Source organism: Trichoplusia ni, chromosome 4 (genome assembly GCF_003590095.1).
Source record: "Trichoplusia ni isolate ovarian cell line Hi5 chromosome 4, tn1, whole genome shotgun sequence".
In the NCBI taxonomy this organism is placed as follows: domain Eukaryota; kingdom Metazoa; phylum Arthropoda; class Insecta; order Lepidoptera; family Noctuidae; genus Trichoplusia; species Trichoplusia ni.
This window is the reverse complement of record NC_039481.1, coordinates 4,690,731-4,714,384: the sequence shown is the minus strand read 5'-3', so window position 1 is coordinate 4,714,384 and position 23,654 is coordinate 4,690,731. Positions and strand designations below refer to the sequence as shown.

General features: G+C 40.1%; 2 protein-coding genes across 5 annotated transcripts; one reads left to right on the top strand and one right to left on the bottom strand.

The window, feature by feature from the left end:
- The first annotated feature begins 194 nt into the window (after positions 1–194).
- On the top strand, positions 195–17,615 carry LOC113492633 (regulating synaptic membrane exocytosis protein 2-like). 4 transcript variants are annotated; one of them, XM_026870200.1, is made up of 22 exons: positions 195–1,257; positions 2,336–2,540; positions 2,617–3,100; positions 4,707–5,272; positions 5,833–6,049; positions 6,195–6,374; positions 6,780–6,919; positions 7,100–7,345; positions 7,507–7,644; positions 7,869–8,027; positions 8,270–8,350; positions 9,069–9,195; positions 9,829–9,965; positions 10,060–10,168; positions 10,610–10,811; positions 12,705–12,838; positions 12,902–13,066; positions 13,201–13,348; positions 15,847–16,006; positions 16,452–16,649; positions 17,093–17,227; positions 17,315–17,615. In XM_026870200.1, the coding sequence occupies exons 1-22, from the start codon at positions 1,148–1,150 to the stop codon at positions 17,315–17,317; spliced, it is 4,044 nt and encodes a 1,347-aa protein (XP_026726001.1). In that variant the 5' UTR covers positions 195–1,147; the 3' UTR covers positions 17,318–17,615. The 4 variants fall into 4 exon arrangements, with proteins under 4 accessions (XP_026726001.1, XP_026726004.1, XP_026726002.1 ...); XM_026870203.1 differs by having other exon boundaries at positions 196–1,257; positions 4,707–5,245; positions 6,195–6,359; ... (1 more) ...; positions 12,920–13,066; positions 17,093–17,615; XM_026870201.1 differs by having other exon boundaries at positions 196–1,257; positions 4,707–5,245; positions 17,093–17,615.
- Positions 17,611–23,109, bottom strand: LOC113493003 (host cell factor 1-like). The gene is made up of 13 exons (XM_026870765.1): positions 22,798–23,109; positions 22,491–22,586; positions 21,962–22,062; positions 21,560–21,722; positions 21,273–21,384; positions 20,960–21,094; positions 20,600–20,727; positions 20,126–20,364; positions 19,618–19,695; positions 19,381–19,542; positions 19,078–19,248; positions 18,505–18,691; positions 17,611–18,279 (listed from the first exon to the last, which is right to left on the bottom strand). Exons 1-13 carry the CDS (start codon positions 22,940–22,942, stop codon positions 18,191–18,193), a joined length of 1,806 nt encoding a protein of 601 aa, XP_026726566.1. The 5' UTR covers positions 22,943–23,109; the 3' UTR covers positions 17,611–18,190.
- Positions 23,110–23,654: the final 545 nt, after the last annotated feature.

The window sequence follows — 23,654 nt, the reverse complement described above, 5'->3', positions numbered from 1 at the left end:
ACTGCTACGATTTTGCTACATTCTCGTAGATGGTAAAATCAATAGTTACTTTTGTAAGGCAAAGATTTTAATACTATATTTAACTATTGAAAATATACATTTTGTAATCTCTTAATGAAATCATTGAAAAATGCGTTTGAATTCGAAAAAGTTCAGTAATCAAATTCAGTTGTGCGCGTGAGTAGCTTTTTAACATATACATATGAGACACGGTTATTTCTTTTTATACAAATTAGTTGACTGTCATGTTCTTTAATTAAAACACATAAATGCACCTTTTCGGTAACCCAGTTAATCAGTGACTATATTTTCGCTACGTCTTCAACGCACTGGCTACGATTTGGCTACGAGCCTACGTTGTAGCACACACACAGCTTTGGGCTGGAATCATTAAACCTTTTGTTTGCTTTAATCTGTAACCAATATTAAAATGCAGATCCTGTTAATGTAAGTTCTGTTATATTAAATATTAACTTCTGTTTAACTTAAATTACGAAGAAATTCCAAAGTGAGAGAGGAAATTGTGACCGCCTTCCGCCATCTGTCGCAACGGATATGAACTATTAAGGCGGTGCGCGTATCTCTCGGGTGTCGAACGTTTCCCTCAGCTGACCTTCTACTCCTTCACTCTTAGTCGTAAGCTGCTAGGTTAATAGAGATGAAAGGGGTATTTGGATTGTATTAATAGAAACAAAACAATAAAATAACTTGACATTACAGAAGAAATAACGTATCCTTATAGATAGCCTTTACGAGTCGAAGGATTGTCCTTGACAGAGTATTCTTATTTATATCGATAGCTCACGTATTTTACCTAAAAAAACCTTTATATTTTTTAATTAATTCATATTTGAAACACTAAATTCGCAAAGTTAATAATTTGATATTAGCAGCTGCGGAGTATACTAGTAAGGATGTGTACATATATTGTTGCATAGTTGATATGCGCACGCATATATGTTGTGTAGCGGTGGGCGGCGCGGCGCGCCCTGCCGCCGCGATCAATAAGGCGTCTGACGTCATTGCACGGCGGCGCGCCATTGGTCCGGCCGGCATTATTAAATAAACCTCCGAGTGGAGTGTCGCGCGCGGGCACAGCACCGCAGCACGCGGCGGGCCCGCGACCCGCAGGCGGCGCGCGCCCGCCATGGACGACATGCCGGACCTGTCGCACCTCACGCCCGAGGAGCGCGCCATCATCGAGGGCGTCATGCTGCGGCAGCGCCAGGAGGAGCAGCGCGAGCACGAGATCATGAGGTGCGCCCCCGCGACCCCGCACACCCACACCCACGGCCCGCGCGCCATCTCTATACATTCGACGTAATGCACCACCGTCATTTGTGAAAGTGCTGTGTACCTGGCCTCAACCACTATTCTGACCGGACTTTAAATAAAACAGTTATTGCAATTTCGCTCTTTTAACTTTATATCTGCCATTGTGTTGTCTGATCCTGTTCAGATTTTAGTTTTTCACTAATCGCGAATTCGTGACTTGTTGTGTGCATAGCTATGCAGTGAAATATTGACGCAGTTAAACAGTTCTATTAGGTCTGTGATACAATTTATACTAGAAATCCCGTAGGAAAACATTACCCCACATCGTTCTCCAATCCCTAAAGGTTTCTGTTCGCCAAGTGCCGTGTCGTGTGGAGTGACGCATTAAACATGCAGTGGTTCAATGACGCATCATTATAAAATATAATACAATAATTCAATTACGGGTGTTTTCGCAGTCATAACGCCTATTAACGGCAAGATATTTTCTTTTGACGTTCAATTGAATTAATCAATATCGTGGCGGATATTTATATCACAATGGTCTATATACTTGAGATAAGTTGGAAGTTACGTGCGAACGGGATTATTCAATCAATGTCTAGATGCAAATTGAATTGCTAGGCTGCTGTACTTCGAGTCGGAGAAGTTATATTTATATGGTACCGACCCGGAGAGCGTATTATTGTAATTTATTTATCTGACCTACTTTCTGACCTAGATAGAGATGTGAGGCTTTATTTTAGGGAACTTCTATTACAAACACCTTTGGATACAGCATGGATAGAAATAATTGTGTATCTATTTAACATGAGTTTATGAGATACCAGTGCAACAATTAATCCGTTTTAAATCGTTCTGTTATTATATTGTCTGCGCAATTTAGTGCAATACCAAATCGATAATGGATCTACATATTTTTTTAAAAGATACCAACGTTTACTTTTGAATGTTTTCGTATCTTTAGTAATGAAATCAACTTTTTGGGATCTTTTAAAGCCATCTTAAAGCAATCATATAAGAAAACTATAATAAGAATATGATTTTATGATAACCACAGACGTAAGCAAGATGAAGTCGCGGTGCTTGAACAAACGATCCGAACTCGAAATGAAATGCACCGCGCAGCTGGCGTCGAACTAGCGGCGACGTGTCACATCTGCCTCAAAACTAAGTTCGCTGACGGAGTCGGCCACTCGTGCCACTACTGCCGCGTCAGGTGCTGCGCCCGGTGCGGGGGCAAAGTCACTCTACGTTCTAACAAGGTCTGCAAAACTCTTTGTGAACAATCATTTTGAAATAATTGGTTCAAATTTTGCCATAACAAAACATTTGTTACAGGTTATTTGGGTTTGTATATTGTGCCGCAAAAAACAAGAACTTTTGTCTAAAACGGGACAATGGATCCACAAAAATTCTGCACAAGATCCAATGTTATGGCGTATGGAAAATGATTTACGAGGCCTGCCATCACAGCCTGACGAGACCCTCGACAAGAGACCTAAACTAGAGAGGGCACATAGTGCTGCGGAAAAAGAAAATCTTCCACTTCAGAGATCAGGTAGCGCACTCCGACGCCAATACAGTCAACAAGATCAAAGGTGTTACGGGGAACTGGAAGGGCTGGCCAGAACTCATCCGCATCTAGTACATCCCAGGCAGAAGGCTGCGTACGGGGTAGTTGAGTCCGGTGTCCCTCCTCCGAGCTCCCAGTTGTTGCCACACACGCCTTTGGTCCACCCAGTCTTACCGCCACGGTCTTCTTCTTCGGACGATGAAGTTCCAGAATGCGTTTCTGATGAAAACGACGAATACCGTGACCGCGGTAAGTATGCACGCTGGCCTAACACCCGTCGCCCGATCCCATCACTTGTAACACTACAAGATCCTTTCCATCCAAGCTGATTTTGTTTATCAATCCTACACATACACGACACTACACCACAAACCACATTTGATGACGAATATTACAACCGTATACATAACGTTTGTGTCATATTCATCTCTGGCATTACGCAATGATAAAGTTAAGGTGTTCCGTGCGAGGTGTTCATTAATTTAAGTAGCCTCAGGTAATTGTTACTGTAAGTTATCTAAGTATTATTTATCTCACTGAAACTGATAGTGTTGAGCACCTAAACTTATCTGTACCTATATTTCCATCACGTTGATTCATGTAGACAATTATAATCGTGTCTCATTGTAACATTTTAGAGCCCGTATATTTGACAAAATCAAGACAAAAACACTCTGTTTGCTCAATCAGTCTTATTTTCAGAGATCTTCAAGTTTTAAGGCTTCAAACCTCGCACACAGAAGGATCAGTGTCGTGCTGGGTTTGGAGCATTATAATGATAACTGTTTAACGTTTGCCGCCGCGTACGTTTTGCTTGTTAGCAACTAGCACTGTGTCCTATGTACGCGCCCGGTAGCCACTCTGCGAGACATACCGCCTGGCGATCTGGCGACGAGTGGCCCTCACCACGCCATCCCCCTGTTCGCAGGTACAAATATTGATAAGAGCAGTTCCGAGAGTTCCAGAAGCCAGCGTCAGACGATGTTAAACGAGAAAATGAATAAATTCTTATCGGTGAGAGGGCGGGTTTTGTCGGGAACTTATCTAATTATGCGTTGTAATTATATTGCTGAAGTTTAGATGTGATGATCAGTATTACTGTTACGTAAATCACTTCTTTCTCTGGTCGACCAATTGTGATGGCTGTTCAATGAAGTCCTTTCTCTTCGAAGGCACCCGTCTTCAAACCTGTCTCACAAAGAATATTCACTTATTCACATTACCCTAAATAAATAATAAAAGTCAAGAAAAAGTGTTTACACAAATTAGTCTTTACGAAAACGCTGAGATTCAATGCTAAATTCAATAAGTGAATGTTCTTTATATTTTATATATTCCTATTGTTTGAACCATAAATTATACTTATTTCATGTCCGCGCGACATGTTACTTACCTCTAGGCCTGACTATATCACTTATCAAAATTTATGGTTCAAGCAAAATACGCATGCTTGGGCGAAAAGATATGTGTACTTGTTCATATTTTTTATTATGAATCCGTTAGATTTGTTTGTGGTCGTGTACTTTATTTTATTGTTGCTGTTTACTGTCTTACTCGGATAAGTTTGACACATTCTTTCCGCTTGTGCGTGATGATCACCGCTTTCGATTAATTTATTTTGTTAAGGAACACGCATATTAGGAAATTCTTTCATTTTGTCAATTAACTTTCTCATTTCAACAAAGTTTCAACGGATAGGGAGTTAAATAAATATTTTACGGAAAAGTTTTTTTGGTTTGAAATTACTTTGGTTCCGGGCGCGTACAGAAGCGCGGATTTATAACAAGAGCGGACGCGGGCAATACGAGAATTACACTATTGGCAATCGTTGCAATTCATACGATATCATTCTTAGGACAACTAGAGGCATGTGCTCCAGTTCGGCACCCGCATCTTCGTAGCGCCAACGTGGCTGCCAACAATTATTACAATTTGGTTAATCATTCGCCGGCCGATTACGAGGCCGAGGCGCGCGGTCAATTCGATGTGGCGAGGACCGGGCCGTCGGGTGGACGCAGTTTCGATTCTGTTACCGACTGCCGGTGGCGGGCTCGCGACGATGGCGAGGGCGCGTATCTGCGGCCCTACGCTCCGGAAGAGGGCCCGCGCCCCGATCGAGCTGTATATAAGAGTGCCTATTTGTGGGAAGACTCCTCTGACAATAGACGTTTTACCGAGAGGAGAAAAAAGACCGTTCGCTTTGATGGGCACGAGGGCGCAGCGACGTTCCCGCGAGGCGGGCGCGACGCCTCGGGCGCGCCGCACGACTGGGCCGCGCTGCGCTGGGAGCCCGAGCGCCAGACCAGCCAGGACTCCGCCACCAAAGACTCGGGCATCGATACCTCTAGCACCTTCACGTCCAGTGAAGATTCTAACAGAGGCGATTGCCCCAAGGTATCTAGTCCGCTTCACATTGTGTCGGTTAGTTGCTTCAAATTAGAATTCATTTATCTATTAGTGCAGTTTGCGATTTGACTTTGCATAAAATTTAGGAAATGTACACAAATTACAAGATACAATAGATATTTTATTATTTTTTGTAAAAATCATTCTTGACTTGGTAGGCGAACCTAAAAGCACTAAACAAATTCTAGATTTCTTAAAGTAAGAAATGTACATGAATAGAAGAATTTTTAAGTACATCTAGAAACAATAGTTACCTAAATAGACACGTAAGTTTATAGATTACTTTTAATTTTTTTTTTTTTGTTTTCATACGCGTGTTGATAATGTTGATATCAATGAATTGTTTGGCTGTAGCATGATTGCAATGGCGAGCATGCGTTACATCCTATCTATGTTCAGTGTGCACTTCCTTGTAAACTACACGGTGTTAACGCTTAACAAGTAGTTGTTACTGTCTTAAAAACTTACTTTGTGTACGACTTTCGTTTAGAGCATTCAATTTATGTTTCTTAAAAGTGGATGTGATGATATGAAGCGTTTGTGGCATACGACTGACATGGTAATGTTGTGTGCAGTTTCCGCTGAGCTGGCAAGTGTCAGCGGATGGTTCTCGAATGATCGGCCACATGGTGCTTCGAAAGAGCGTAGTGGAAGGTAGTTCGCATTCCTCTGCTGCTATTCTGGGCCTTAAAGTTGTGGGAGGGAAACTCCTACCAGATGGCACGCGAGGAGCGATCGTAGAAAAAGTCAAGAAAGGATCTATAGCTGATTTGGAAGGACAACTTAGAATAGGTAAGTTACATTGGTTACTACTTTGAACAATTCTAGGAATAAAATCTCAACATCTCTAAAAGTATTTAAATTTATTTAACTTACCGATAGAAGGAAGGGTTGGTTTTGATATAAGTTCTTTGCTTAATAACATTCAAATGTCCAGGTGACGAAGTACTGCAATGGAATGGAGTGCCGTTGCAAGGTCGTAGCGCGGACGAGGTCGCGGCAGTAGTCGCCGACAGCAAACACGACTCGCACGTGGAGCTGGTGGTATCCCGGCCACTCGCCGCCATCCGCCCGCCCGCGCAGCCCTGGAGAACTCACAAAGGTCACCTATTAGAGGGTATTGGTCAACACTTGCTTAACACTTTCATTCAATAACTCTTGTAACTAACTTACTCACCAATTTGCACTGCACGGGCAATTGAAATTGTTCACCTGCTTAAATAATTATATTGCCACAATCACATAGAGTAATGCCCAGCAATTTGCTCAAAATGCATCCAATCATTTTCACAGATAGATCAGCACAGAACACCAAACAAAACTTCAATACACTAGTTGTTCAGGTGTTAAAATGTGTGTGAAGACAAATGCAATATGGAAACATTTTATGCAACACTGGCAAAAAACTGCAACAACCTAACAAACATTACTCCTGAATCCAGACACCTCCATTAATTGCTCCAGACCTATTCTACTGGGATGGCAAACAGCTGTTTTTCAAAATTTTCTTTTTCTATTAAAGCAGAAGTATATACGGAAGTTTTGGGAGGTTGTGAAAAGCCGAGCGTGTTGGTGACGTCACCGGGATCTCCTGATGTACACTCCCGCCGCCGCCCCGCTAGGTACAACCACCACAATGCGAACGTATCGGGTCGAATACAGGTTGGTTCTCATCAATTACATATTTTGTTAAAAATATCATCTCAAGAATGTTTTTACGATAAAAGAGCTGTAAGTGCAAAAAGTCCTTTAGGTTACACATATTCAGAGAGTGCCTTAAAAAACTTAACATAAAGACTAGTTCATACAATTATCATATAAAATATTTTTTCTTTCCAATAGCTGAAAATTTACTTCGACATCACCGCTCTTCAACTATTAGTGACAGTTGTGTCGGCGAGTGGTTTAACACCGAGATCAGACGGCTCACCCCGATGCCCTTATGCAAAAATATTTTTACTACCTGACAAAAGCGAGAAAAGCAAGCGACGTACGAAAACCTTAGCAAACACCTTAGAGCCTCGATGGAACCAAACCTTCGTGTACTGTGGCATTCGTATTACCGACATAAAGAAGAGGACTTTAGAGGTATGGGATAAAACCTCTTTGATCATTCTTGTTACTATGAGTTCTTGTCTTGTTTTCCACCATGGGAAAATTATGTTTTAAAGTCTCATAGAAAGTGAGCAGACTAATTGACAAATACATAGTGGTAATAGAACAACAATAATTTTTCTATTTCATTTTAGGTCACTGTCTGGGACTTAAACCGATATGGACCAAATGATTTCCTCGGAGAAGTACTGCTCGATTTAGACACTATATTAATGAATCACGAACCAAACTGGTATACTTTGAAGCCACACGAAGAGACCGGGAGCTTTAGTGTGAGTATCTAGAAACAAAAGCATTTACGATATATTGTTCCTGTTTTCCTTTTTGATGAAAAAAGAACTGCTGCTACTTATATTTGAAATCCCTTAGATATGATCTGGAACGGGCTCTAAAAATAATATTTTTTAAGAGTAATTTAAGTTCTACAAACTACAGGACGTGAACTACTTCCACAATCAGGATACCTATTAAAAACGGTATAATTTTTATTTACCAGAGATATCGGGAAGACGAGGCAGACGGGGAACACTTGTCTCCTCCGTCGACATCGACCTCCCGTCTGTCAGACTCGGACACGCCGAGCGAATGCGACCTGCGACGTCATCACTCGCTCTCCAGCCTTGCATCCAGCTCCAGCCCACCACCGCCTCACGACGTAATTATATTTCTACTACTTAGATAACGAATACGTAATAATGTAGTATGTTAGCAGTCGTATACAAGATCGAAATTAAATAAGTGACGATCAAAAATGACAACTTTTCTCTTTCATTCCACTCGACAATGATAAAAACAGCATGACTCTTGACAATTTACTGTTTCGTTTTTGCAGGTTTTATTGCAAAAACCCCTAGTTCCGGTTCTTGTAATCTGTAATAATGTACCTATGTTTTACAGAGGATGGACTTGGATCGATCCAGAGGTCGTGATATGTCCCCAGCTGGCAGAGTACGAACTGCCGGAATGAATCGAGAACGCGTGAGTTGTGCTAACTATAAGATGCGATGATCTACACACATTAAAAACATTAGTTAAAGAAACTATTCTAAAAAGCTTTTACAAGATATTTAACTAACATTTTCCATTCCAATTTAAAGCCAAGAGTGCACATTAGCGGCTGGGTCAATAAATAACCTTTTACATAGGTACATGTTCTACCCTTCGAAGCAGTGTGACTTCTACCAATAGCATGGAAAAGGATTTAGGCAATTATAATAATGTACAATTTCACAGGATGAATTGAAAGCTGTTCTGCCAATCGTTACGGTGAAGTGTATGGTGTCATATGTAAATACTTTAAACTTAATTATAAAGAAAGTCACTCACGCACAATTCAGCGAAAAAAAAAGCAATCAGTCTTTTCTTAGAACAATAGGTGGCCATATCTACTATTATCATTTCTTAACATGCACAGTGCCTTTCGTGCTATTAACACTTCCGCTTTTTAGTAGCTGTAGTCGCGCGTTTTCGTAGAACATTAACTATGGACATAACGTACCAAATAGGTTGAATTTCTTACAGGAATACAGCAGAATTACGGATCGATCACCAAATTTATGCATTTTAAATTATTTATTAACAAATAAGTAACGCTGTCAATTTTTATTGCAATGGGTGCTTATTTGGGATGTCTGCCAGGCAGCAGTGACCTGGCAGGACGGTGATGTGAGGTTGAGTTGAGCCTGTGTTTGTGTAGAGCGGCGGCTACAGCGTGGCGCGCTCGCAGTCGGCAGCGGGCGTGGCGCGGCCAGCTCGCGCGCGCAGCAAGTCGCCGCGGCGCTCGCTCTCGCCGCCCGCCGACCGCGACGGCTGGCGCTACACAGGTGCCGCATCGGCGCCCACCGACTCTACCAACCAATCACGATGTCGGGCGCCGACGACGGACCCCCGTCGGCGTTCTATTATCTATTCCGATTGGTCCGTGGACGTCGAAATGACAGCGGGCCTCGACCCCGCACGGAACACTGTCGTCGAGACACGCACGTTCTTTCGCCGCGTCCGCTCATCACCACTTTACTGCCACTTACTGTTTCACCTCCTAGCTCTGTTCCACCTTGGTTTTATTTCATGCATCTTCCGCTGACCTTGTCCTTATCTACCCGATATGAGCACGCTATCCATTATGGATGTATGTTGTTATTGAAGTGCGTTGTATTCTAGTTGAAGTAACATTTAAAACATACGAAAATATGTGAGAATACGGCGCATTTACTGAACTATTGAATATTGTAATTCATATCATAATAATTGCATGTCATTCTGAATCTAATAATTTGATTTATTTTTTAAAGGTTACCTTCGTAAGTCTAGTCTATACACTCCTTTTATATATTTAACATTTTTTTCCATAAGGAATGAAATTAATATGAATAAAAATCAAACTTTTGATAGCATGTATTTTGGGAATATTATGCACATAGACTGTGATAAAGACGCTACGTTATGGTACGTTACAGTGAACGAAGACCGAGGAAGCGACGCCTCTCGTTTGCCAACGCACGCGTATGCCCCACGTTTCCAGTCTCGCTCAGCCACGGCGACACCCACGACTAGTCCCAAAAAACGTCAACTGCCCCAAATACCCCATCACCAGGTAAAATGGAGTTTTCTGAAAATTTCGGACCATCGTACGACCTAGGAATTTTAAAATAACTGATATTAAATAAAAATAATTATATTGCTAACAGAGTGGCCAGAGGGCTGTACGCGCGCAAGTGTCGGCGGATCTCGAGGAACGTAAGTGGATCGCCCCGCATCACATTGGCGCCACACTAACGTACCGCAGCACGCCACAAGGTCAATACACGCAACCCCGCCCCAATAACCTGCCACCACCGAATAAAACTGGCCATCCAAGTATTATTTCAATTGTTATTTTTAGATTTTTACCTAGCAGTCACAGATCCAAAGTTGAAAAAAACCTTAGAAAACTAGCGTGGCCAGTTTTGCTTACACTTACACACAATACCCTGGCCCAATCTCGAAAATGCTGCGACCTACACAACCCTTAGACCTGTGATCAGCATCCGAGCAGATGTCTAACTCACATAGTAAATGCACGGTGTAGCCGCGTAGGTGTACAGAATAGTATTTATCAATGTGATGTAGTTGCTGTACAAATTATTATTGTAATTGTTACTTTATAACTGTATTTGACGTATGAACACTACAGTTGATAGTAATATATTGTTGCTTATAAATATGGTTAATTTAGTGCAGTTATAATTTAAAATGTAGGTTGGGAAAGACATTACGCAGGGCTGTCAGACTCAGAGCTGGCGGCACGTAGTGGCGGCGGAGGCGCTGGTGGCTGGGCACCTCGGCGTCGCTTGTCTCCCGACGCGACCGCCGCGGACTCGGACCTCGAGTCCGTCGCGTCCGTCACGTCCAGCGCCTTCAGCACGCAGTCCGAACGACCGCGACCCACCAGGATGCTCAGGTACGCAACTACATAATTATAATTCCTGTTAATACTAGGTAATATTTGGTCATAAACTTATTGACGAGCGGACTTTAGTAAAAAGTTATTATTGACATAACTTTACAGCCGGAAACGATTTCTTCCTCCTCAGAGCACATCTTCCTCTTGCGATAGTGCTACCCCTATCCCTCACGCCTGTCGATTCCGCCGTACTGATCGTACCCCACATCGTGTTTTGCCGCACGTATACATACCGGCGGGCGCGGAACGCGCAGTCCGACGTCGTATTCGCTCACGAAGCGAATCTAACCCAGTGTCAACAGTAGCTAGTCACCGCGCTCGCCCCACACGTCGCCTTCGCCGTATACTTGCTCGCAGCCGGTCTGCAGGCTCTTGCACGCGAGAACGCTCTCTCCGACACGCTTATGAACGAAGTCACAGCTGTCCCGAGTATCCCGTTTACACCAATACTTATAAAATTACTGACAATAGAAAAGATTACGTATTTCACATGGCACTATCCCGGTTACCGAAACCTAACCTAATAACAACTCTTTCCCTAAATCGAGACCAAAGAACTTTACCTGAAAACGTGTACTATGGTCCAGTACCATCTAAATCCAAAATACTCATACCGCATAAGACAAGTGTGCAAAATGAACCCGAATTTTGTAAATGGCATTCTCCTAATACTATTAATGTTGACATGACTCAACAACTTTCATTAAAGACAACAAGGCGAAGAAGACTGCCCAATGTCGAAAGTTTACCTAATCCCCGAGTAAGATTACTGCCTAAAATTCCAACCGTTGACAAAGTTCAAAGTTTTGATACAGAGTTCAATCAAAATTACAACTTAATCAATAACACTGCTGTATCCACAAAAAAAGACGACAACATATCTCAGTATCACGGCTATGGGAGTGAAGGTAGTGAAGCAGAAACAACTATTCATGTCAGTATTGAAAGACAAAACACTTTAGATGTCGAGACATCCAAAGTATATAAAAAACTATCATTTGAAACAAACGACTTAAGCTCTCTTCATAAAAATGAAGACGAGCCTAATCCTGGCTTAGCCCAGATTAGTAGAAAGAAGTTCCTATCACTTGATTTAAAATCTAATTATGATCAAAGAAGTCCTAACCAAACAGAGTATTTAGATGATTTTAACAAACAAACAAAAGAAGTTGTTAAAAGTTCGCCAAAAAAATATTTGCCTAAGGAAGATAAAATAATAAAAAGACCAAAAAATCTAGTAAGTACTCGGAGACGGAACTCTGACTCCTTAGTAATATTAAAAAGTTCACCACAAGGACTATCGACTCCTGATCAAATTAAAAATATGTTTAAGAGAATGAGTATCACTTCTAAAAATACTTCGTTAGACATGAGTACTGAAAATATAACATCAGACAACAAAAATAAATCTACAAAGAAGTGTGGCAACACGGTTAGTATTAACGAAGTTCCTACATTCCAAGAATATCGTTCCCCTAATTCCCTTTCCCCTCAATCCAGTATAGACTTATCATATAAAAAACCTTTGCCATCCATTATTAAAAAAGCTCGTACCCGTTCGTATTCTTTAGCTGCGACTGATCATTTAGATCGAGAATTTAGTATTATAGCTAATTCTATATCTATTGCTCTTTCTCCCCCGAACCTCGGCTCGCCCCGTCGTGTGCTCACTCCCGACGCCTCACATCTGCCACATGATGATTCTCATCAAAACATTCATGACACGACGAGTGAACCCACTAAAACGGATGAACCAAACGCCTGTGCTACGCCTCCAACGTCGATATCGACGTGTCCTCGAAATTACTACCGACGTGATACTATCCATAACTTGCAACAAACTATGAAACAATTTGAAAAACCTTCGCAACGGCGAACCTCTAAACGTAGCAATGACTACGGTGGGCGTGAGAATGGACGAGGCAACAACCAACAGCAGCAACCTTTGGAGAGACGAGAGTCTCGACGTGGCCAGTTCACACGCAGTTTGAGCAACGCGGATGTGCCGCCGGATGAAAAAGCAGGTAATATATAATGCTTTTAAAATGATATTCAATTGCTAGTCTAAAGCTAACATTAAAAATAAGATATGACTTTTAACAAAGACGGCAGCCTCAGCGACACTGCTCTTGGCGGAACCGGTGAATTGGAACCTGCGAACGACGATGTTCTGCTAAAGGCTGAGCCACGCGACTATTTTGGGCCCGGAATGGGCAAGAAAAGTAATTCCACTTCACAGCTGTCGGCAACAGGTAAAGTATTTAAGCAATAAATATCGTTATTATTTTCTCACTTTTTAACACATCCTTCTGCATTTTTGTTGGTGCTCAAAGAATAAAAATAACCTATACTACAATCAATTCAAGTGTTAATACCATAACCGCAGGGCGAAAAAGGAGGTTAGGTTTTGGTAAACGTGGAAAAAACTCATTCACGGTCCAACGCAGCGAGGAAGTGGTGCCCGGCGAAATGCGAGGAGGCATAGGTGGAGTGTCACGGGCCTCCTCGGCCTCCAGCGAGAACGACGAAGACAGGTTCGCGGTGCTCAATACCGACGACATTGACACAATAGTGCGACGACTCGCCCGGGCGGTAGCTCTCTCGCGTGTATCTGTTCTTATTCAAAAGCCACGGAGAAACGAAAGAGAAGACTTCTGCAATACGCGCTAGTACTCAATTATTCAAACACAGCATGTAACAAAATCAAAGAAGCCAATACCTAAGTGTGCAATGTCGCTTATGTACAGTCAGCTAAATGTTAAGCTTTAACTGGTAGCCAAACTAACCTACTTTAAAATAATTTGGTTGCGTAACGGGTACCTAAATAAGAGAAAATGTCTTAACTTTATCATTGATTTGTTAAGGAACCCCATACTTCGCCTTCGATGGAAATTACTACAACATTTTTATTGCAAGATGTTCCGCCAAACTACATTTTAGTTTGGCATTCTTTAGTGTTAGAATGTAGTATAGTAATAATATGTATCTAACTACGTGCCTAATGTCTCTAAGTGTCATATCTGTGTACTTTCAAAACATCGCTAATCTAATTAGTGATTGTCATTATTTTTGCCATATGTTAACATTACTTCCCAGCATGACCGCGTTCTACTTCGGTTGGGCAATCAATTAATTCATCGTATTATTTGTTGTAAATAAATTAAATATGTATCCTGCACGTAGCTACATGAACATCAGTAACTTGACTACACTTAATAAATCAAAAATATATGAAATACCTATGTGAAATAATTGATAACTACACAGACACACAGCAGTATTTGCTGGTAACTAAATTGTAAGCTGTTAGTTGTCGGATGCAATGTTTCGCAAAGGTATGCAAGCTGTATCGCTGTAGAGCGTGATGCGTGATGCGTGTAGCGTACGTGCGGGTGTATAATGTGTTGCGTGGTGTGGGCAGCGCGCGCGCCCCGCGCGGCGGGCGGCGGCGGCGCGCGGCGCAAGCGCTCCGGGCCCGCCACCACCACGTTCACGCGCTCGCACGAGGTGTGCGCCACCAGCCTCGTGTCCATATCTAGCTCGGAGGGATCCTCGTAAGTCGCCCGCTCGACTGCTCCGTTCTATGCCGCAGTTCGCGAGCTGCCTGCAGACTTCCGTTTTTGTATGTGCGCCTCAATGTTGCTCGCGTCTTCTACATACTTTGCCCCTCTCTATGTGCCTTTCGTCTTGTCAAAGCATGATTCCGATTTTATTGGTGTATTTCACTCATTCTTTTCTGTTCAGCACGCACGAGTCTTCTCTCGCATAGGCATCGCACCCTCTCGTTACGTAACATGAGTTAGCTTCATTTATCTCCGGTGTTAACATTCCCTTCGTATCCGACTCTTGTGAACGTTTCCAGTCATATATGAAGGGGAGCGGAAGTCGTCGGCCGATAATGAAGTGTTCCAGTAAACTTGATGCACGATTGTGATTGGACGATTAATGTTGCCTGAAATCCTGCGATGTTTGCACTTATTTTTTGGCTCGTGTAAAAGTTTTATATTTTTGTCTGATCGATGTACACACACACTTACATCTACAATCATGCATGTCTCACCGGAATATCACTTGTTATTTTACATAAATTAGAAAATATGATTAAAATTTACGATTAATAAAATGAAACCAGGACCTACATTGCACATATAAGCCATGTAGGTGTGTAAAAGTAAATATTTTCATCCTAATACTACGTAATCCAAAAACGGTTTACTTTTCCAAGAGAAATCAAAAAAGAAATAAGATGAACCAATTAGTTCAGGTGTATATGGGTAACATTAGTATCAATACTTTAAGTTTTAAAAGTTAAGTAGATATGAAGTTAGAATAGATATAATGTATAATCTTAACTTCATTATTACTATTAGTTTCTTAAAACATAAATAGACCTATCTATAAATCCACTATAAAATCTACCTCTCTAATAGATGCAGACCATTCTCTAGCGTTTCTTGCACCTTTACTAAATTACATCTACTAGTTAGATGTCTTAATATTTTATAGAACCTAGTACCTGGACTCCACGTATACTCTGCCTTGACTATACCAATCGATGCATCCGAAAGACTACCGCCCTCTTCTTCACTATTGTATCAATGTTGTAAATGTTGTATTTTTTATATCTATTCCTTATTGGTAGTGGCTAAAAGGTCTAGTCGTAAAAGTATTTTTTTATTATCTTTATACCTATATACCTTGTATTTTAACCAAATTTTTGTCTTGTACAATTAAAGATAAGTTTTAATATCATTTCAGAACACAGAGTCGTAAATAGTACACTTGAGTATGTAGGTAACAAGTTCTTCACTTTTTTCCACTCCACTTTTCTATTCCTTCACTCAAAATAATTTAAGATTGAGAAGAGAAAACTCCCAATTTAATTGATATGACGACGTTCATGTCACAGCATAAGATTTTAACAGTAAAATTCAAAAATATCAAGCTGTGATGACTCTGAATTTGACTATAGGCTGCATGAAAAGCTATTGACAAAATATTTCCAGTGTTATAACCTAATCACGAATTTTAGATGGTCTCCTGGTATGAGAGGCTCTGGGTCTGACGGCGGCGGGCTATCAGATTTCATTGATGGCTTAGGCCCGGGACAGTTAGTCGGGAGGCAGCTGCTTGGCGCGCCCACGCAAGGCGACGTACAACTATCTATGTGCTACCAGAAAGGATTCCTTGAGGTTAAAACTTAACTATTGCTAATTTAATATGTTGCAAGTTATAATTTTTTCGTACTTGGTCTCTGTTATTTGTTATGCGTAACTAACATAAACGGTTGATTACTTATAACAACAAGTTCCAAATATTAACTAGTAAAGCAAGCTAATAAGTCTTATTACCATAAAGACTTCCTTCATCTTTCACTCCTATTGAATATTTAATTCCATACACCATTCGTAGGTACTTGAAAGGGTAAACAATCTAGATGAGGCTATAAGCTTTATCGCGAGGATTTGGCGAAGGCCTTTACCCTGCATTGGGATTTGGGACTTGGCTTGATAAAAAAGCACGAAGTTTGTCTACCTTACTTAAGTAGGTACTTAAACTGATGGAATCTAGACATGAAAGGTCACCAACAAATACTCTATTTAATTAATCCCTATTAAACTAAAATGTTACTAACAGGTGGAGGTGATCCGCGCCCGAGGCCTAGTGTCGCAGCCCGGCCGCCGCACTCTCCCCGCGCCATACATTAAGGTGTACCTGGTGAGCGGTAAGCGCTGCATCGCTAAGGCCAAGACCAGCACAGCGCGCCGCACACTCGACCCGCTTTACCAACAGACGCTAACGTTTAGGGAAAACTTCAAATGTTGCGTGCTACAGGTGAGAATTAGCATCATCAGGCTAGCCTTTTTCCTAACTATGTTGGGGTCGGCTGGTGGGAATTAGCATGTGTAGAATTTAGGACCTCACTACCCTCTTAACTAATGCTGAATTGTCGTACAACATCTCAGTTGTCTGTGCGTTACAATAGCAATTCGTCACGCACCGACTGTCGATTTCAAATTAAGGATATGCCATGCAACTTACTGAATATTACTGTTTCGTTGCATTCGTTTAGAATCCCTACATCTGTTGAAATTGTCTATTTATTCTATTTCTATCGCAATATTAATTATCACACCATATTAAAAACATTATATCTTTATCGGTGTTCCTGTGCTTGTTAGTGTAGCCATATTCCCATTTAATTTCATACTCATTACTTGTATAGTTCTGTGCTCTTATATTTAAATACTAAGTCAATATATCTGTTATTTATACAGGTGACGGTTTGGGGTGATTATGGACGTATAGAGGGTAAAAAGGTGTTCATGGGTGTGGCGCAGATCATGCTCGACGACCTTAACCTCTCTAACATCGTCATAGGATGGTACAAACTATTCGGAACTACTTCTTTGGTAAGAAATTGATCTTTCTGTGATAATATGAAATTATTTCATGTTTGTGGGTGTACTTGGTGAATATAATGTTCTTTTTATTTTCAGTAACCAAGGTTCAACACTGTCTACAAGTGCCAGGCGAACCTATATCACAATAAAAAATTATAACTTGTCCAAATAATAAATTTAGTGATACTGCTTTAATATCATGATAAAACGCAAAATATCTTGAATATAGGAAATTTTCTATAAAACGAAAGGTATAAATAATAATATAATAATAATTTGTATTTTTATTTCTTTTGGAATGCCTACCGGAGTTTTGAATAGATAGCATTTTATAGCAATGAAACAAATGTATAGTGTACTCAATAATATGTAATTAAGTATTAAAAGCCAAATGCAATTCAAGTGTTTTATTTTAAGACAGCGAGCCAACTTAGCCACTCATTTACAACAAGACATAAATATCTGAGGTACTTATTAAATAAATTCATCCTAGAAGTCATATATTTGGAACTATTGAGTGGACACTGAACTTGGCTCTAAATTCTACTAAGTGATCATTTAACTGAACATGCAATTAACTGTGGGTCAATAAAAAAATAATTATTTTCCATATTTATATTCCACAGATATGTGTACAACATTTCCATATTTTCCATTCGTCAATAACATCAGTCTCTAATTACCGTCCTACATTGAACGACAGCAAGAAGTTCATCAAATAAAACGTAATAATAAACATATTTAGTACTCTGGAAAAGTAGCAATCAAAGTCAATGTTGTGTACAGGTGTTGTAGGTGATTTTATAAAAATGACATGATGAGATTTCACTCTCAAATGTGACTTAAGCTAAAAATAACGTAGGTAGAATGTACTAACCTTATTTTAAACAAAACTTGCTTAACAATCTGTAGTTCTGTACAAACTAATGTCTTGGTCTATATTAAACTTCTAAACTGACACAAAATCAACACTTAGTGCAATATTTGTTTCGGTTGTTTGGATGGTGAAGCACCTGGTAGCCTGCCCTCACCTGCTCTCTTTACGCCCGTTGATTTGATATCTAGAACACAGGCAAACAATAGTGTTCAGTTCATGATCAGCACATAAGCTACGACAAGACATGTATTTGCTATAAAGCTATAAATTTATGTGTCAAGTTTATTAAATTCATTATTTATATTTCGAAAAGTTCTTTAAAATTAAATTGTGTTACTTTTGTTTCTGGTCGTACTTATTGCAGTAAATTACTTAAATAATCTCATTATATAAGTAGTGTGGGTCTTACCTTGCAACCACCTGACTTGCGTAGCTGGCCCGTATCCCTTCTCGTTTCGTGCAGCGATGCGGAATATGATGGCTGGCTTAGTGGAGGAGTCCACGTGAGCGGCGCTCAGCGACGACTGCGGGACCACGCACGTATTGGCTTTGCCGCAATACACACGGACAAATGCCAGTTGCGATTTTGATGGCTCCTTAAATAAAAGATACATGATAATAAAGTCAAACCGGTATCAGAAAGGGTGGATTTTGCTCTCTAAAGGAAATTGTACACACGTCAATTATTTAACCTTGAACATAAACAGTGAATAAGATTCAGTAATCAAAAATAATTAAATGACTAGATTTCTAAAAGAATTTAAACAATTCTTATAAAAAGGAGTGCAGTTATCTACTAAACTTAAAACATTACAATACAAATATCATTTATTCATATATTATTAATTTATTAGTTGGGAATCAAAATTTTACTTGATACTATATAACAGAACAATCGATTTGGTTCAACTATAGATTTTCTCTATATAAACTTTGAGTAGGTAAGATCCATTTCGGAATTTATATGCTTACTAATTAATACCTTTGATTGCGTATTTGACCGCACAGCTAGGTATACTGAATACTCGAATATTCCTTCAGCGGCAACTTGTGGCGGTTCCCACGATAAATGAGCTCCTTCCACAGATTTAGATATTTTGATAGCTGAGGGAGCACCAGGGAAGCCCGGCAAACAAGTCTTGAATGCTGATTCCTGAAAAATTAAGAAATAACAGTCAGACAAGGTATATAAAGTTAAGCTATGTAGTATAATAATATGCATAAATTGGGTACACAAATATTCGTCGAATTGACATACCAGAGGTACTTGCCCCACTATACTTACTTCACTAAACTCGCCTCGGCCGCACGAATTGATAGCGGCAATCCTGAATTTGTACGCAGTGCCGTGCTCAAGGGCCGTCGTAGGTAACCCGGTCAAGTCTGGTAGGTTGTCCAGTGACAAGTTGGACAGGTCTACATTGGGATCAGAAATGTAGTTCTGGACCTGAAAGGAGGATGGAGGATTTTAGTGGGTCTTTACAGAGAGCATGGAATTATTTTTTGTATTTCAATGTATTACCGTAAATGAATTTCCTTTCACGATACCGACGGTGTACCACGCATCCTCATCATGCTGCTTTGGCTCCTCCGACTCTGCCTACAAAGTACACAAATATTTGATAAGAAATCGTACCATTCACATAGGAACTCATGATCAAAACAAAACTCAACCTGAGTGTTTATGCAGGACTCCAAGAGTACTTCAGGCCATGATCACTGGGAAATTCGAAAGAAAATCACACTGATGCATTTCCACAGATTATACTAACAATACGTTTTCTACAAAATTCGTGATTGGTATTTTTAAACTGTCGAAAAATTATTTGAATACACGACGGGACTTAGTGGGTGGAACTTAAATATAGTTTTTATGAATATTGCACAATAATTTGAACCTTTCAACTTTCTTTTTTGTAAGTGGCATTTCTAGAAGTGCCAAGATTGACGCTATTGTTTTATTTTTTAATGAGATAAATTTCTTGTAGTATGTTGCTACTAGGTATGTAGTTCTCGCTATCGGGCCGTACCTGTTCGTGCTGGTGGTGCAGCGCGGCGCTGGCGAGCGTGGCGAGCGCGTGCGCGGCGTCCGCGGGCGGCAGCGGCGGCGCCGCGCCCGGCCCCGCGCCCTGCCCCGGCCCCGCGCCCGGCCCCGGCGCCGCGCCCGAGCTGCTGACGGCGCCCTCCGCCTCGCCCTCCGCGCCGCGCTCCGCCGCGCCCGCGCCGCCGCCCGCCACCGACGACGACACGCCCGCGCCGCTCTCCTCGCCTGCACCCACACAATATGCTACATCTACTGTAAGGACTAAGCAGCTACGGACGACGGGCGGTGGTTGACTGAGTAAACTTATACATAATACACTTATATAATAGTCAAGTGGGGCTGTCTCTTCCATTAACTAAACATTGTCACTAATTTTACATAACTTTTTCGTAATGTTGGCTTTTTAATTCTCGTAGAGTCAAACAAAATTGTATAGTACTAAAAACTAGTTAACATTTACCTGGAAGCAAGGTAGGTGACAGCAGTGCAGAACCATTCGCGGTCATCGCGAGCAACGGCATTGACTCGCTCACTGTGGGCATCGTATCTGCAGCACCCTCCATCTCAGATGTGTCTGCATCACTGAATCTAAACAATAAAACATAATTGTTATAATTTAATCTATGACTCCCATAAACACGTCAACATTAGATAAAGTCAATGGTAACAAATTAAAAATGTTATTTTGTTTAGGATCATTCTTCAAATGATTTATCTTATTACAGCAAGCCTTTGCCAAGCAGATCATTGGAGAGATAGCCAGAATTACGATACTCCTTTAAAATATGTGTAATTTTTTTTTATAATAAATAACACTAACTCATTTGGTTGTTGCTGTTGCGGCGCCAGAGAGAACGAGTGCAGGATGGCAGGACCATTAGCTGTAGAGGATATAAGAGGCGTTTCTGTTTGCCCACTGCTAGAAATATCAGCTCCACCTTCCGCCGTGCTAGAACTGATGAATGAAAATTGTAATTTAACACAAATGTAAAACACAACTTAACTTGAAACATAAAAAAAACATTGCAAACATTTGTTACTACTGAATGGAGTTTGACGAAATTTAACACAAAGATAGATTTACAGCCTAGTATATCACAAGGTGTACTTCTTATTCAGCTATATCTACATACCTTATTCCAGTGCTAAGAACTTCCTGTGCTGCACTGCTAATGTCGTTAACATCATCGCTGCTAGCGACACCTTCGCCACCACCCATGTCTTCATCCATTGTACTAGATTCATCTGTTATGGTATGATAGAAAATCTATTTATTTGATATCAGAATTGTATCTCGAAAGTTAATCACAGTAAAATTTGATTTTCCTGTCTCCCTTGATTACATTTACTAAGTTAAATGTAACAAACATGTTGCAATACAAATACTACTAAAATAAATTTAAAAAACATTATTTTGTACCATCTTGCACCAAAGGTGCTCCATCTCCTTCACCAACGCCACTATCGGTAGGCATAGCAGAACTAATAGACTGGTCAGGAGACTCTTCTGCAGCACCAGCTAAACCTTCAACCTCATCCAAACTTTGTTCCTTCATCATTGGATCCATCTGACTTTCTGTATCCTGTTGATCAAAAAATTATTGGATTTAAATTTACAAAATCATTTTTAATTAGATATTATTTATAAAAATATACATTATATAACATTATTGTTTATTAGCTGACAGGTGCCCATTTCATTCCATTTTTTTGGGTAATAATATAAAATTATTACACACATAAATTAGGTGTTCTTCCACTTTAAAGTATTACTATAGGTATAACTAATCTATATACCAGTCTACTTAAATAAGCATCATACCAGAGTAGATAAACAGTTATCTCCAATGTAGGCTGATTCATCTGCAGCCGTCCCAGTGGTGGTGTCATCAATATCCATCTCTTCCTCTGCTTCAGCATTGGCTAAAGAAAAGAGGATTCTTAAAAAAGGTAATGATGACAAAGTATTAATAACCGATGCTTTACAATTAGTGAAGATTAATTTTAATTTAGAATAAATTGCATTTAGTCACTTTAAAATCTTTAATATTTATGTGACAGAAGAGTGTCTCACATCACCAAGTGATATTACTACAGTTGTAGAAACTGATGGTGTGATTAGCCATAATGCTTACAAAATTAGAATAATATCACTTACTTTAAAATGTTACAGCATACCACCTAGATCAGGTAAATTATAAATACGCAATATTTTCTAGTTTTATCTTAAATAAAACATACTTACATTTTATTAGATGAAGGTTATAAAATAATAAAGAAAAAAGGGGGGAAAAGCAGTCCCATGTATATTTATCCCAAGCATTATTAAGCAATAATGCTGCTGTGTCTACCTTGTTCAGCAGCTTGATGTTCATCACCTTCTGCCATCTGCGCGCCGGCGTCAACATCTAAGCCATCGCTGCTACTGGTAGGACCTCCATTTGTAGCTAGAATATTACAGAAGCCGGCTTAGCTCTCATAAACAAACAAAACTATAACAACAACATCATGCACCAAAAGATCCAGAAAGTAAAATAATAGATGAAATATAACGCAAATCAAAATAACGGTGTCGCTTCTAACTAGAAATACGTTGTCCATGAGTATCATTACAAGCTGACAATATGTATATTGATTCTAAGAAAGCATAAAGATTACCTGACTCTTCAGCGACAGCTGCGTCTTCGTTACTTGTAACATTATTGTCTGAAGCGTCCACGGCATCTTCGGCTTGGTTTTCTACTAAAGGCGACACTTCCGCGCCATCAGGCACATCCCCGTGATGAGCTTCGTCAGACTCCATTTTACAATTGTATTAAAATTCACAACAACTTAAAACTGAAAAACATTGAAACTTAACAATATATTATAAACCAATTGCACTCATTTTGAGAAAATTCTGAAATTAAAGAATATTTTTGACATTTACTAAATCACCATTGGTAGCCAAATACCATAGTGCCAAGTTGGCGTCTAGATTTTTTTTTAACTCTCAATCAAAGTAACAATAGACAAAACCTAGATAACTAAGAGCCTTTTCGCACAAACGTAGGCATTATCTTTCATTTGGAAAAGTCATCTCAGTTTCAAAAGAGTTTGGTTTGGCACTTTTGTCTCTATTTTAGTACTTTTAACCCTGTTTTAGGGACTATTAAAGAATGAGTGATAAAATTAATGGGGTAAAATGAACCTCGTGTTATGTTCTCATTCGATCAAATGCTACTAGATCTAGCCTTAAAATTAAAAATAATTTATTTAAGCACATAATGTAAGTGGGAGCGCAACGCAAGGTCTAGCTCCCGGGGTAATTTCTTATCAAATCAAATTATATTACACCCCTACACCTAATGAAGGCCTACACAATGAACGTCTTTATAATAGTGAATAGGGTACTCAAAACCTCAGTTCAAGTTCAAAATTAAAACATTTCTCGGTTATAACACACCACCTCATAACCGTTTAAACGGTTGGCGTGGGGAACGCAGAAGACGTAGTAGCATCACTATTCACTTGGG

Excerpts from the sequence above, each read along its gene's own strand:
- LOC113492633 (XM_026870200.1), top strand. The coding sequence starts at position 1,148 with ATGGACGACATGCCGGACCTGTCGCACCTCACGCCCGAGGAGCGCGCC. Across the intron at positions 5,273-5,832 it reads GTCCGCTTCACATTGTGTCG|TTTCCGCTGAGCTGGCAAGT; the intron begins GTTAGTTGCTTC and ends TGTTGTGTGCAG. Across the intron at positions 8,028-8,269 it reads GCCCACCACCGCCTCACGAC|AGGATGGACTTGGATCGATC; the intron begins GTAATTATATTT and ends TATGTTTTACAG.
- LOC113493003 (XM_026870765.1), bottom strand. The coding sequence starts at position 22,942 with ATGGAGTCTGACGAAGCTCATCACGGGGATGTGCCTGATGGCGCGGAA. Across the intron at positions 22,063-22,490 it reads ACATCAAGCTGCTGAACAAG|CCAATGCTGAAGCAGAGGAA; the intron begins GTAGACACAGCA and ends TCTTTTCTTTAG. Across the intron at positions 21,723-21,961 it reads ATAACTGTTTATCTACTCTG|GATACAGAAAGTCAGATGGA; the intron begins GTATGATGCTTA and ends TTTGATCAACAG.